The 15,988-nt window shown below is 37.4% G+C and overlaps 2 protein-coding genes across 3 annotated transcripts in view; one reads left to right on the top strand and one right to left on the bottom strand.

The window, feature by feature from the left end:
- Nucleotides 1–548: 548 nt before the first annotated feature.
- On the bottom strand, nucleotides 549–4,014 carry LOC108272238 (zinc finger protein 436). 2 transcript variants are annotated; one of them, XM_053683620.1, is made up of 3 exons: nucleotides 3,783–4,014; nucleotides 2,008–2,141; nucleotides 549–1,914 (listed from the first exon to the last, which is right to left on the bottom strand). In XM_053683620.1, the coding sequence occupies exon 3, from the start codon at nucleotides 1,880–1,882 to the stop codon at nucleotides 977–979; it is 906 nt and encodes a 301-aa protein (XP_053539595.1). In that variant the 5' UTR covers nucleotides 1,883–1,914; nucleotides 2,008–2,141; nucleotides 3,783–4,014; the 3' UTR covers nucleotides 549–976. The 2 variants fall into 2 exon arrangements, with proteins under 2 accessions (XP_053539595.1, XP_017336028.2); XM_017480539.3 differs by having other exon boundaries at nucleotides 549–2,141.
- Nucleotides 4,015–5,687: 1,673 nt separating this feature from the next.
- LOC108272222 (zinc finger protein 585A) overlaps nucleotides 5,688–15,988 on the top strand; it is a 19,715-nt gene continuing 9,414 nt past the window's right edge. Inside the window, exons 1-3 of the mRNA XM_053683549.1 lie at nucleotides 5,688–5,861; nucleotides 8,439–9,523; nucleotides 13,570–14,967. Coding sequence (XP_053539524.1) covers nucleotides 8,529–9,523; nucleotides 13,570–14,967 — 2,393 coding nt within the window. The 5' untranslated portion in view covers nucleotides 5,688–5,861; nucleotides 8,439–8,528. The remainder of the gene's footprint in view (nucleotides 5,862–8,438; nucleotides 9,524–13,569; nucleotides 14,968–15,988) is intronic.

Here is a 15,988-nt window from a genome sequence, read left to right on the forward strand (position 1 = left end):
CACCAATAGAAGGCAACAAATTACTAGTAGAGACCCACAGGGACCATTACAGTTTCTATTCAAACCAATACAACTCCCATTATCACCATTACAAATTCTACATGGGTTTCTACTGTTTTTTTCAGCAGGGGTAATACACCTATTATACATACAAGTACATTTGAGTATATGTATGAGTAGTTGGATTATGTTTGAACGTAGTCTGTGAAATTTATTTTACAGCCAAAGGGATGCCTGGCATCTTTTGTTAGTGCAGGACACCATCATGTAGCTGGACCGCGACCATCAGCAAGAGGAAGCAAACAAAACAAAACGTTTTGATCATAGTTAAAGCTCTATTATTAGCTGTCTTAAAATCAGATAGGTCTAGAAATTTCCCTTCCTTAAGCCTTTTGATTAACAGGGTAAGCACAAGGTATTTCACAGCCTGTCAGGTTTAAGGAGTGTTTTTATGCCCTTTCCTGATTGAAGTAAATGACCAACAAAAACAATTATTTAGGTTTATCGATTTTGCCAAAGTTTACAATTGAGTAAAATCAGACTTCTCATGTATTTAACCTTTTATAAAGCTTAGCTTATTATAGTGCTCTGACAATTGTTTAATTTCATTGGTCCCACTATCATGGTGGGAGGACTTATTATTATTATTCACACATTTTTTCCTTATAAAATATTTGCATATCTGCTCAAATCCTGACCATTACATTAACAAACTATACAACACCTTTTATTTAATGGCTATCCAAAAGAATAGGAATTGTCCATAAACTATTTCAGTAGTCCGTCTTAGATATAATCAATCGTCCCTTGCCTACTTTATAGTAGTGCTCCAAGTTAGGTCTTCAGAATAGAGCTAGCCAATTCCCGTACTTTCTCATGATCATTGTAGCATGTCCTCATTATCGGTTATGTGAACATTTTTGTGTTGCTGAAATTTTCTGTGGTCACTAAAACTCTTCCTGCACTCTGAGCACTGTTACAGCTTCTCTCTGGTGTGAACGCTCTGGTGTCTTTGGAAATTACTCTGGTCACTAAAACTCTTCCCACACTGTGAGCAGTGATACGACTTCTCTCCAGTGTGAACACTCTGGTGTCTTTGGAAATTACTCTGGTCATTAAAACTCTTCCCACACTGTGAGCAGTGATACGGCTTCTCTCCGGTGTGAATTCGTTTGTGTCGCTGGAAACTACTGTGCCTCGTAAAACTCTTGTCACACCAAGAACAGTAATAAGGCTTCTCATCTACGTGAATTCGTTGGTGTTCTCGGAAATTACTCCGGTCACTAAAACTGTTCCCGCACTGTGAGCAGTGATATGGCTTCTCACCAGAGTGAATGCGCTGGTGTCGTTTGAGATGACTCTTCCGACTGAAACTCATCCCACACTGTGAGCAGTGATACGGCCTCTCTCCGGTGTGAATTCGTTCATGTTCCTTGAAATGACTCAGCTTCGTAAAACTCTTGTTACACCATGAACAGTGATAAGGCTTCTCTTCTATGTGAATTCGTTGGTGTTCTCGAAAATTACTCTGGTTACTAAAACTGTTCCCGCACTGTGAGCAGTGATACGGCTTCTCTCCGGTGTGAACGTTCTGGTGTTGTTTGAGATGACTCTTATGAGTGAAACTCCTCGTGCACTGTGAGCAGTGATATGGCTTCTCTCCAGAGTGAACGCTCTGGTGTTGTTTGAGATGACTCTTCTGAGTGAAACTCCTCCCGCACTGTGAGCAGTGATATGGCTTCTCTCCAGTGTGAATTCGTTCGTGTCGCTGTAAACTACTCTGCTTCGTAAAACTCTTGTCACACCAAGAACAGTGATACGGCTTCTCTCCAGAGTGAACGCTCTGGTGTCGTTTGAGATGACTCTTCTGAGTGAAACTCATCCTGCACTGTGAGCAGTGATACAGTTTCTCTCCTGTGTGAATACGCAAATGTTGCTGGAGATTACTCTTTTGTTTAAAACTCTTCCCACACAATTTCTTTCCGTACTTCTCACCGAGATGCGTACATGTGAAAAGGACCGGATGACCTTTGCTGACTACTGGAGCATCCTGTGGGTCCCAGATTCTCACATTTTATCTCACCTGGCTTCATCCAAGTCAGACAGCAGGAGAGAACTTGCCTACAGGACACCACTCATATCTGGATCAGAAAAAAAGACAAAATATTCAAATAGTTGAATATTTAAAAAAACAAAACAAAAAAGCATTTTGCTTGATTTTCAGTTTTTAAAAGTAGACCTGCATATCAAGATTTCCTCTCTGTAAACTTACTGATGTGTTCAGACTGAAATTTTGTAGTGATTTATTAAAAGTAGAGCTGCAACTAACGATTATGTTCATAATCGATTAATTGACCGATTATTGTTATTATTTTCGATTTATTGGTTATCGGTTACTCAGAATATATTATTCACTTCGGACTGTAGTTTAATTCAGTGCTTTTTGTGCATCCATAAACATAATGCATAAATACATTATATATATATATATATATATAAAATGCATAAATACATTATATATATATATATATATAATGTATTTATGCATTATATATATATATATATAATGTATTTATGCATTATATATATATATATATATAATGTATTTATGCATTATATATATATATATATATATATAATGTATTTATGCATTATATATATATATATATAATGTATTTATGCATTATATATATATATATATATAATGTATATATATATATATATATATATATATAAAATGCATAAATACATTATATATATATATATATAATGTATTTATGCATTATATATATATATATATAATGTATTTATGCATTATATATATATATATATAATGTATTTATGCATTATATATATATATATATATATATAATGTATTTATGCATTATATATATATATATATATAATGTATTTATGCATTATATATATATATATAATGTATTTATGCATTATATATATATATATATATAATGTATTTATGCATTATATATATATATATATATATATATAATGTATTTATGCATTATATATATATATATATATATATATATATATATATATATATATATATATATATATATATATATATATATATATATATATATATATATATATTAGTATTTATGCATTACTTTTGGCTGGATTAAATAACTGCATAAATGTGCAGTTTCCAGAACCTTCACACTAACTGTTCCTCAGTGGTGGAATGAACTTCCAACCTCAATCCGGACCGCAGAATCTCTCACCATCTTCAAAAATGGCTAAAGACCAACCTCCTCCATGAACACTAAACTAACCCCCCTTCCCTTATTAAAAAAAACACCTAGACTCTGTGCACTTTTCTTCTCTAGAACTCAATTAAAAGATCTTGTACAGTAGCACTACTTGTATTGTTCTCTGCTTGATAGATAACTTTGCTTGCATTTCCTCATTTGGAAGTCACTTTGGATAAAAGCATCTGCTAAATGAATAAATTTAAATGTATGTGTGTGTACAGGTGTTGCTAATAAAGTGGACATTGAAAAATTCAGTTGTCCAGTGTCACCCAAAGGAGGACTGAATCTTCTCAAGGTTTGTTCTAAATGCCGTCTCAGGGACTTTATCCTTCATATTGTTGGATCTGAATCAAGACCTGAATTTTTGTAAAGCTGTTTGACAATTTAATTTATTTACAGTGAAATGCAACTTTTGTTCATGCTCATTTTGTGTGTCTTGATGAATGCCTAGGAATAGCACCGGAAGTAGAAATCCATTTAGGATTCAGCCACTGTTAGCCGAGTTACCTTGATCTTTACAGCAGAACGCAGTTAACCTCCTCAAATACACCCACAACGGATCAGATGGAACTGTGGAGGTAAAACCTTGACAGAAACATTTGAATGTAAAGATGATTAGTAGAGTCGGACAGCTCAACTCATCAATCAGCAAAACTGCCACACGTCTTCTTCTATTTCTGTGAATGTGTGGTGGAACGCGACCTAGACGCCCACAGCGACACCTACTGGAGCATTGTACAATCTACTCGTACTGCTTGCAGTTACCACGTCGTGACAGGAGCTCAAAATTGAATTCAAAATTACTCTGGGGCTCGCTAGTGGCTAGCTGCAGTACAACTTTTAATTCGATCGAAACATTATTGATCCTAACGGAAACTGCAGCGTTACAGTAGTGGTAAAAGACAAACATTCACAGGTAAATATAAATACAACAAGGTAGCACAGTGCAACAAAGAGTGTAAACAAACTTGTAAACAAGGCATGTAGATATTGTGCAAGCGTGCAAGAAAGTGAGGAGATGCCAGTTGTTCCATGAGGTGGTTCTACTACTACTACTACTACTATTGCTACTGCTACTGCTACTGATACAACTACAACGGCTACAACAACTACTACTACTACTAGTACAACTACAACAATAACAATTACTACTAATAATAATAACAATGATTTCTGAATCAAGTACAGTAGAGAATTTCATATTCCGCTGCTTCATCCTGTCGACAGAGTTCCACTGGCATTAATTACGTTTTCCCATTATGTACAATGTACTATTGAGTTCTGTATGTCCTAATCTCAGTCTTGATTTCCTCTTTCCTAATTCTTCCTATTTCTCTCTGAATTTTGTAGAAACATCATCCTATTGTCTTTCCTATCCTTTGCTCCTCCCACTGTTTTTCCATGCCCATCCACCTTTATTTTGCTTAAGCTCTTACTGTCCTTGTTCTAACTTATACTCACATCTGAGTGTATTTATTATTATTATTATTATTATTATTATTATTATTATTATTATTATTATTAAGCAGATTGTTGTTATTTTGGTTATAAGGGCTACTTCACAAATTCTAATTGTTGTTATTAATAACAATAAAATATCAATAACAATAAAAAGAATAAAGTCAGTGGAAAATCATATGCATGTACTCCTAATCCTTCAGAACCCTTTCAAAAACTGTTTTCACATGGACAATTGGAAAAGCCAGTCAGTCTTTGGTCTCTGGGAGGAAACCCCTGAAGCACAGGGAGAACATGCAATCTCCGCACACAGGGCAGAGGCAGGACTCGAGGTATGAGGCTAACCATTAAGCCACTATGCCCCCAACATTTAATCATGTTCTTTACAAAGTATATTATTGGCTTGAGTAAAAAATAGAATCTTTGAAATATTGAAATGAATTTCAGAGTTTCATAGTATTTGCTACGTCCACTATTTGCTTTAATGACAGTGTGCCCTCGAGCTGGCATGGACTCCACAAGTTTGTGCAAAACCTTATGATCCATTTAAGCTCAAATCCATGGGAGTGTCATCTGATCACACACTTCAGTAGAAGAGATTAGACATGAAGAAGATCTGACCTTTTGTACAAAGCCGTTAAGAACATGGTCAATAATAGACATGTGCTTACATTTAAATATGGAGCTAGAAATTGTGCAGAATTCTGAAAATTAAATATTCAAGCTATTGAGCATTCACTTTCAAACATTTCAAAATTCTGAAACCTTTTGTTTTTCCAATTTTAAATGAAAAATAAATCTAGACTACACTGTACATATATACTGTATACTATAGTACACAAATCTGTCCGGTGAAACATATATAAGTTTACACAATACTCGATTTCTACAAACTCAACCGCGACGAGATTCCACTCCAGTCCAGTTCGCGGCAGTAATGCACTACAGACAATAGCTGCCAACCGCCATTAGATGATCAGAAGAAGAAGCAAAAACAGAAGCGCTCTAATCATCTACTAATCATCTTTACATTCAAATATTTCTGACAGGGTTTTACCTCCACAGTTCCATCTGATCCGTTGTGGGTGTATCTGAGGAGGTTAACTGCGTTCTGCTGTAAAGATTAAGGTAAGTTCAACTCGGCTAACAGTGGCTGAGTCCTAAATGGATTTCTACTTCCTGTGCTAGTGCTCTATACAGCCTATAAAATAGTGGTGTTTACACACTCTGTAGTGCACTATATATCCTATCAGGACTCATTTGGAACGCAGCCCTAGTAAAACCTTACAGTGTGTGCAGATAATTATTGTTTTGGTTTTGTTAATGATAATGAGAAGTTTACTTTCTTTGTGCGGGTCTCTAGGTTAAGATTGAGTCTCAGGGGATAAAGTAGAGTTTGGAAGGTGATTGTTGAGGAGGTTGTAGTTTCAGTTATATGTCAGGCCACACATTTGTTTTTTAATTAAATGATTGGTACAAAGTGAGCTGTATATCAGCTGGGACGTGTGGATTTGGGATATCACGGTCTGCAAACTAAACATTGCAATAGATGATTGTGATATTTTGGTGGCTTTAAATTAATTCATCATTTAATCATATTACACTAAGGACCAGCTTCTTAGCTTACAATCACTGAGTTAACCAGGTTTATAACTATTTCGTCACCGTGGTTAAATTCTCGAATCTGATTGGTTAGAAGATGTGCATTTATCTTATATGAATCATAACCAAGACTAGAAAAAAAAAACCCCAAATAATATTCCCCCTCAACTAGAGATCGACCGATATTTATTTATTTATTTATTTATTTATTTATTTATTTATTTATTTATTTAATTTTATAACCGGTACCGATATTTGGCATGTTTTGTGCCCAATAACCGATAGGCCGAACCAATATTTATTTATTGTTTTACTTCAGTTTTTGACACAGTAATAACACCATCACTGAACTGAACAAACCGTTTTATTTATAACAATGTTGTCATTTTCACGTCCTCCTTGCATACAAAAAACCCCCACAAAACTTATTTAAACACCAGTAAATATAGTGGTCTGAAAGAGTGCAAAAAAAATACTAAAGTGTCTTTTTATTTTATTAATTTATTTATTTTAAATAAAAGCTTCAACGAGGTTAAACGGATTACTACATGCCAAGCATTTGTGTAACACATCTTATTTATGCATTAATGGCTATTATATTAAATAAAGTTTATTAATTAAAACAAAGCAAGTATACTTTACCTGTGCACACCGTTGTAAATGGTAAATCTGCACTTATATAGCGCTTTTATCCAAAGAGCTTTACACTGTGTCTCATTCACCATTCACCCATTCACACAAACACTTGCACACCAATGATAGCAGAGCTGCCATGCAGGGAGCTAGCCTGCCATCGGGAGCAACTTGGGGTTCAGTGTCTTGCCCAAGGACACTTCGGTAAGTGGAGTCATGTGGGCCGGGAATCGAACCGCCAACCCTACGATTAGTGGACAACCCGCTCTACCAACGCTCAGCCGCCGTAGTTAACTCGTCTCCCCTCAGACACAGTGCTGCAATAGTGCTCCTGCATGCAATTCTCAATTCTCATTTATTGGTGGATCTGATATTACAAAACAGATATCTGATTATGGAAATATACTAAAATATTGGGGAAAATATTTGTAAAACCAATTATCGGTTGATCTCTACCCTCAACCCTGGCCCACTGGGTGAGAAGGGATCATCACTGTGACCTTTGAACAAGCTGGACACCCAAACATTTTTGTCTTTTTTTTTTTATGTAAGCACAATAATATTGCTTCTATTAGAAATTATTTGGCATAAAAAAAATGAACACTATGTGATTCCTGTTGCACAAGATTAAAAAAAAAACAGCTAACCAATATTTCTCCTATGTTATTCTTATTTCTGTTTTCTCTTATTTCCCTAAACCATTGTGACAAAGTTTTTTTTTTTTTTCATGAGAACATCGGTTTTAAGGATCATACACGCTTCAGCAGGGGTCTCGTCAGGTGAAAGCTCATGTAATGCATATTAGAAAGTGCATCTTTCTGGGGCATCTAGTCTTGCACCTTGACAGCACAGCACAGGACAGTGACTCATCTAAATGTGTAGTTATCCATACGCTGCTCAAGCCATTGTTGTCTGAAGGCTGTGTCTACTTATGTACAGTATAGTCTGGAGGACGAGTGACAGAAGTTTTGAGCAACACTATTGCTTCAATGTAGGCTTATCTGAGATTCTTTTTGCTCTTGCCTTTATTAGGCCTTCACCATATAACCTAAACAGAAGCCATTACTATTTATTTATTTGGCTGATGCTTTTGACCTACCACCAAAGCCAAGTTGACAATGTTACTGTAACATTTATTTTAACAAACCACAAGATGATGTCAGGCCACATCACTGTTTTCTTATAGTAACTATTTCTTTATATATTTATTTTCATTATATTATATGTTTTAATGCATTTCTTATTATGCATGATGTGCAGCACTTTGGTCAACACTTGTGTTGTTTAAAATATGCTGTATAAATAAATTTGACTGACTTTTGAAAATTCCCTCCAGAATGTAGCAATTGGCTTCCAGACAGGACAACTTTAGTTTATATAATGTTGCTCTGAAATGTGGGTTATAAAATAAAAATAAATATATTTAAAAAATATTTAATCTTTGGTCATTGTTGCCTCTTTCTGATCCAGGCACGAGTGCTGCCCTGTTGCAAGTCTTCTATTGGTGTCCTCTTTCCTACACCTCTTATATATCTTATATCTCCACAAGAACATCAAGAGATGAATTCAGAAGAAATTAAATGTGAGAATCCGGAACCCAAAGAGAGCTTCAGTACTCAGCAAAGCTCATCTGATGCTTTCCACATTAACACCTCTCAGTCCAAAAAGAAAATTCACAACTGCTCACAGTGTGGGAAGAGTTTCAGTCAAAAGAGTTATCTCACAACCCACCAGCGGATTCACACGGGAGAGAGGCCGTATCAGTGTTCACACTGTGGGAAGTGTTTCAACCTGAGCAGTATTCTCCGAAAACACCTGCGGGTTCACACAGGTGAGAAGCCGTATCAGTGCTCACAGTGTGGGAAGAGCTTCAGCCTGAGGAACACTCTCAAAAGACACCAGCGCATTCACACAGGAGAGAAGCCGTATCACTGCTCGCAGTGTGGAAAGAGTTTTACCGAGAGAGGTAGTCTCAGACAACACCAGCGAATTCACACAGGAGAGAAGCCGTATCACTGCTCGGACTGTGGGAAAAACTTTTCTGTCCAGAGTAGTCTTCAGCATCACCAGCGCATTCACACTAAAGATAAACCATACCGCTGTTTAGAGTGTGGGAAGAGATTTAGAAAAGGAGCTCATCTCCAAGCACACCAACATATTCACACCGGAGAGAAGCCTTATTATTGTTCAGTATGTTGGAAGGGTTTTAGTAGGCACGGTTGTTTCCTGCGACATCAGCTCATTCACACAGGAGAGAAGCCGTATCAGTGCCCCCAGTGTGGGAGGAGTTTTAGGAGGCGTTGTCATTTACAGCGACACCAGCACATTCACACTGAAGATAAACCATATCACTGTTTGGAGTGTGGGAGGAGTTTTAGAGAAGAACCCGATCTCCAAGCACATCAACATGCTCACAGAAGAGAGAAGCCGTATCAGTGCTCAGAGTGTGGGAAAAGATTCAGGAACCGCGGTCATTTTCAGCGACACCAGCACGTTCACACAGCCGAGAACGTGGACGTGTGGCAATTCTCATCAAATAGCGTGGGAATGAACTAAATCTGTTCAATCTTCCTGGCGTTGTTATTGTATAGCCCAAATTATTCATTTTTTTGGGTCAGATTTGAATTTTGACCCACTGGATACAGTATGGCGGAGAATATTGTTTATTCATTGTTGCTTACTTCCATAGAGGGGGCAGTAGAGTTTTCATCAGAATAAAACTGTTTTTTTTTTTCGAAAATAAGTGGGGAATGTATTTTCCAAAGGTAATAAAACAAGAAATAAAACAAAGTTTTAGGTATATGCTTGTAATAAGTGAAAAGAATCTACTAATGAAACGAGTAAAAATACACGTTTAGTCCTTTTTAAAAAAGGAGAGGACCACAACTTCAATATACTGTGGTAGGCAGCTAAAACAACCAGTAACTTTTGAAGTATTTTGTAAGGACACCCCCCTGCAAATGCCCATTGGTATTACATGTCTTATGAATGTGCTAGAGCTTTGTCTATCACGCCTGGTCTCTAATTTTGTTATTTGATAAAATGTTTGTAATTCAGTTATACTTTGTTTTATTATATCACCCTTGATCTGAAGCACCGTAATATGATGTGTGCAGTGCAGTTCTGCACCTGAATCTACTCTTCCTGTGCAACAAACCGTTCTGTGACTGGAGCGACCCAAATGTAGCATTAAGTAGATCAATTATTTTCCACCTTTGATGTGAAATAGCAACCAACAAAATGTGAAAGACAAATGGAAGTGTTTTAGGAAAAGTAAAAGATACAGCCTGGTTGTATAAGTGTGCACAAACTTTTATAAAGGGGTGAAAAATTGTACTCAGAATTAACCAATAACTTTCAAACTTATGTTCAAAAGTAATTATCATGCTGCTGTCTTCGATGAAGTGATTCTGATTAGTGTCAAATAAAGATCAGCTGTTCTGTAGGGTTTTCTTGCCATTTTCTTGGATTTATCTGACTGCTGAAGATATAAAAGCTCTCAGCTATCAGGACAGGGGTACAAAATAATTTCCGAAACATCAGATGTACTATGGAAATGGAATACTCTTTACATTGTGTGCTGGTTTCAGTTACACCCTAAACACATGGCTATACCTCCAATACTTATGTAAATTTTTGTGTGTACCTTGATTATTTTTGTATATTGAGATTGTTGTTGTTGTTGTTGTTGTTGTTTTTTTTTTTTTTTTTTTTGCCTTTCGTACATTTGTATATTTTGTTTTCTTCTATGTAATGTTAATAAGTATATGTCCGGTATTTGTTAGTGGTGCTACCAAGAAGAACTTCATTGTGCAGTTTTCCATGATTCAACTGTGCAAATGAGAAATAAGACTTGGATTTTGATTGTGAAGGCCATCATCAACAAGTGGACAAAACACGGCGTGCAGCACGTCAATTTATAAATGAAGGAATTAATTGTTTATTTATTCAGTCAGTTAATCTGGTCTGCGTGTGGACCAGAAGTGGTTAGATTAATATTATCCGGTGGACCGGTACCTGCTTGCTAGCTGGGGCTATATTAGCAAAACAGTCTTCTGTTGTTATGGTGATTAGGAGCGCTAATACAATACTCTAGTAGGTGTCGCTGTGAGCGTCTAGGTCGCGTTCAGCCACACGTTCACAGAAATAGAAGAAGACGTGCGGCAGTTTTGCTGTTTGATGAGCTGAGCTCTCCGACTCTACTAATCATCTTTACATTCAAATATTTCTGACAGGGTTTTACCTCCACAGTTCCATCTGATCCGTTGTGGGTGTATTTGAGGAGGTTAACTGCGTTCTGCTGTAAAGATCAAGGTAAGTTCAACTCGGCTAATAGTGGCTGAATCCTAAATGGATTTCTACTTCCTGTGCTAGTGCACTACACAGTCTATAAAATAGTGGTGTTTACACACTTTGTAGTGCACTATATATCCTATCAGGAAGTCAAAACTAGTGAAAAGTTACAGTGTGTGCTGCTAATTATTAACAGATTATCAAATTGCTGCTAATCATGATCATGTTTTACTTCTTTTAAACTTTAGAGTACTCCATGGCTAACATTGCTAATGATTATGTAAATAAGTTTAGCTCACTAACATTATTCTCATCAGCTAATCCTTAGTGAGATACTGAAGTAGGTTAATTAATCTGGTCAGTGACGCCATATGTACAAAACTCCAAACACTACAGTGAAGCTGGTTTGATTAAAGGAGTTTATTCAGTTCGATTTAATGAGTAATACATGAGAGCAGTATTGCTATCGCATTTAATATGTCATGTAAATAAATAATTAAGTGAAAGGGTCAGTCGGGTGTGTGTGTGTGTGTGTGTGTGTGTGTGTGTTCCTGTCATTGTGCTTCAGGTGATTACAAGGTAAGACGTGTTTTCAGAATGCTGATCTTCTGTTCTACAAACAGTTCATTGTTTGTCAGAGAGCTGGAATGTGATGTATACAGACAGTCTACTCCGAAAGCAGTGGAAGAGCAATGCCAATTCTTCTTTTTTTTTTCTTTCTTTCTTTTTTTTTGTTATACACTCAAGACAGTTGGGTTTGAGATAAAAAAAAAAAAATGTTTTAGATTGTCGTATTGCTGCATGATGAAGTTCCTCCTGATTAATTCCTGATGCATTTCTCTGTAAATTGTCCGACAGAATGTTCCTGTAAACTTCAGAATTCATTCTGCTGCTACCATCATGAGTTAATCATCAATAAAGATTAGTGAGAATGTTCCTGAAGCAGCCGTGCAAGCCCAAGCCATGATACTACCTCCACCATGTTTCACATATGAGCTTGTATGTTTTGGATCATGAGCAGATCCTTTCTTTCTCCACACTTTGGACTTTCCGTGACGTTGAACTTTTGTGGATCATCTGTGTATTTCTTTATGAATTCAAATCTGGCTTTCTGATTCTTACTGCTGATGAGTGGTTTGCATCTTGTGGTATGGTCACTATATTTCTGCTTTCGAAGTTTTCTTTGACTGGTGGATCATGATACCTTCACCCCTGCCCTGTGGAGGTTGTTGGTGATGTCACTGACTGTTGTTTTTGGGTTTTTCTTCAAAGCTCTCACATTTCTGTCATCAGCTACTGCTGTTGTTGTTTTTCCTTGGTCAACCCATTCGGTGTCTGTTGCTCTGTACACCAGTGGTTTCTTTATTTTTCAAGATATTCCAAATTATTGTATTGATTATGCCCAATGTCTGTGCAATGGCTTGCTTTTCTCCCATAGATAGCTCTCTGATCTTCATGTTGGTTTATCCTTTTTAACAACAAATGCAGGTTGAGGGCAGTTTTTGCCCTCAAAGGTGAAATTGAGGGCAAAATACAAGATTAGATGTTCAGAGCTGTTTATTGTTTAAACAGTCAATCTAACTGGACACACCTGGTTAACAAGAGACACATGTCAGTCACATGTTCCAATATTTTGATACAAAATGTGCTATATTCTATGTTGTTTAACACGTCTACACATAAATACCAGGAAGTAAAAGCTGAAATTCTCATGCTCTCTTCTCATATTCATCTTTTGATCTCAAACTCAAATGTCTTCAAAGAAAGAAAAAAGAAAATAATTGGGCTTGCTGTTCCAATAGTTTTGGAGGGGGTTGTACATATGACTCGCCTTCAGTTAGTTCAGAACACGGCAGCCAGGCTGCTTACAGGCACCAAGAGAAGGGATCACATCACTCCAGTTTTAGCCTTTCTGGACTGGTTTCAAACAGGACCCAATTTATGGTTCTTTTATTTGTATTTGAAGCTCGTAATGGGCTAGCCCTCTCCTACATTATGGACCTGCTCTCTCAATACTTAGCTCCTAGGTCTCTGAGGTCTTCTGATCAGTTACTCTTAGTCTCAGTGGTACCACACTTTTGCGGTTGAAAGTGGGAACCCTCGTACCCTAAAAATACTCAAAAAACCTTTATTCCTCTAAAAACCCACTCCTTGCTTTGGGAAAAATCATACTACTTGACTCTGCTCTCTGACATGCTCTGGTTGCCAGATAGGAAGCTCAGAATTTTAGTTTGTAATATTAATCATAAAATTATGGTTTATTTCTTTAAAAATATTTAACAAAATTATCCATTTTGCCTCTTTCCAGTCCAGATATGAGTGGTGTCCTTCCTTTTACTGCTATCCTGTTCCCTACACAGCATCGTTTTATCTCTGCAAGAACATCAGTAGATCCAACTAGGATGACATCAGGCGAGATTAAATGTGAGAATCTGGAATCCACAGAGATTGGTCAACAAAGCTCATCTGGTACTTTCCACACTACCACCCTTTACAGACAAACACAAAGTGAAGTTCACCAGTGCTCACACTGTGGGAAGTATTTCAATCAGAAGAGTACTCTCAAAAAACACCAGTGTATTCATTCGGGAGAGAAGCCGTATCACTGCCCAAACTGCGGGAAAAGTTTCAGTCAGAAGAGTACTCTCAAAGAACACCAGCGCATCCACACGGGAGAGAAGCCGTATAGATGCCTACAGTGCGGGAAGAGTTTCAGTCAAAACGGGAACCTCAAAAAACACCAGCGGATTCACACCGGAGAGAAGCCATATCAGTGCTCACAGTGCGGGAAGAACTTCACAGGCCAGAGCGATCTCCAGCGACACCTGCGCATTCACACGGGAGAGAAGCTGTATCCGTGTTTGCAATGTGAGAAGAGTTTTATTGAGCGTAGTAATCTTATAAAGCACCAGAGAATTCACACCGGAGAGAAACCGTATCAGTGCTCACACTGTGGAAAGAGTTTTACACAGAACTGTAACCTCCAAAAACACCTGCGTATTCACACAGGAGATAAACCGTATCAGTGCTTAGACTGCGGGAAGAGTTTTACTCAAAGGACTGATCTCCAAATACACCAACGCGTTCACACGGGAGATAAACCGTATTACTGCTCACTGTGCGGGAAGAACTTCACAAGCCAGAGTCATCTCCTGCGACACCAGCGCATTCACACGGGAGAGAAGCCGTATCAGTGCTCGCAGTGTGAGAAGAGCTTTATCGAGAGAGGTATTCTCATACAACACCTGCGAATTCACACGGGAGAGAAGCCGTATGGATGCTCACACTGTGGGATGAGTTTTGCACAGAGGAGTAATCTCCGAAAACACCTCCACGTTCACACTGGAGATAAACCGTATCAGTGCTTGGAATGTGGGAAGGGTTTTATACAGGGAGCTGATCTGCAAGAGCACCAACACGTCCACACCGGGGAAAAGCCGTATTACTGCTCAGTGTGCGGGAAGAGCTTTACTAGGCATAGTAGTTTTCAACGACACCAACACATCCACACTGGAGTGAAACTGAATCAGTGCTTAGATTATGGTAAGAGTTTTCTTGAGAACAGTAAGCTCATAAAACACCAGAGAACTCATACAGTGGAGACTTTTAGTGGACGTAGTAATTTGCAGCAACATAAACACATTCACACGGCTGAGACTGGGGACGTTCCACAGTTCTTTTTAGAACAACGTGTGGGAATTGATTAGCTCTATTGTTGGTCAAACAGGATCATTTGAAAGGCTTTATACATTCTGGTGGTGCATGTTCCTTCTGTTTTACTGGAGGAGGCTCTGGGGATTTTATCACTATGAAATTAAGCTTTATACATACGTTCATACTCTATACAGGATGTCGAGGAGTGGATTTTTTGTGTTTGTTGTGGAAAATTTGCGATGCAACTTGCGGAGTTTTTTGTGCTTTTAAAAAAAATTTTTTATGGAAAACTACTTGAATTGTTGAAATCGCACGAAATTGTTTTGCATGCTCTTTCACGGTGATGTTTGTTGGTAAATGAGATCTTTATAGCTGTACTCATGTTCACGACGCACGTGAACCGAAGAGGGCTTTGGCTGAATGCGCGTCGTGATGACGTCACATGATGCGTCTCAGCTCGGATCTGTGGAAAATCTGCAGTCATTTTGAAAACTTGCACGCTCCTCCGAATATTGAGGAGTTTCCTTGATTTTGTGTTAATTTCTGCAAAATCCTGGAGGGACTGAACAATGTATTATTTCCACACGTCATGTTCACTAATTAAATGATCACATGTATTTACAATTTTATTCTTGATGCATGGCCAGGGTTTTTATTGTTGTTGAGATTATCAAGATCACATCTATTCTTTAATTATTGGAATTCCCAGACAGAATAGTCAAATAGTTGTTATACCTTTTGGATTACCATGGACTGAAAGAATGATATACTTTCGTTCATTAAAAAATCAGGATTTGACCAGATCTGCGAATACTTTTGTATTTCCATTGTGAGGTGAGCACATGGTCTTTTTCACCGTTCTCTAAACTAAATAATAGACACTTCTGGCCTCTGGATCATAAATAGTAATGCAGCGATTTTTGAGAAGTTCTTTAAATCCACACGGCTCAAAGGCGGAATTAAACAATTATGTGAATGTAATTCCCATTACATTTGCGTTTCACTTTTATCGAGTTATTTCAAACCATGCACTTGCAGCTTATTTTAGGTTATCAAATTTCTTACTTTCAGCA

The sequence above is a fragment of the Ictalurus punctatus genome, chromosome 11 (genome assembly GCF_001660625.3).
Source record: "Ictalurus punctatus breed USDA103 chromosome 11, Coco_2.0, whole genome shotgun sequence".
NCBI classification, from domain to species: domain Eukaryota; kingdom Metazoa; phylum Chordata; class Actinopteri; order Siluriformes; family Ictaluridae; genus Ictalurus; species Ictalurus punctatus.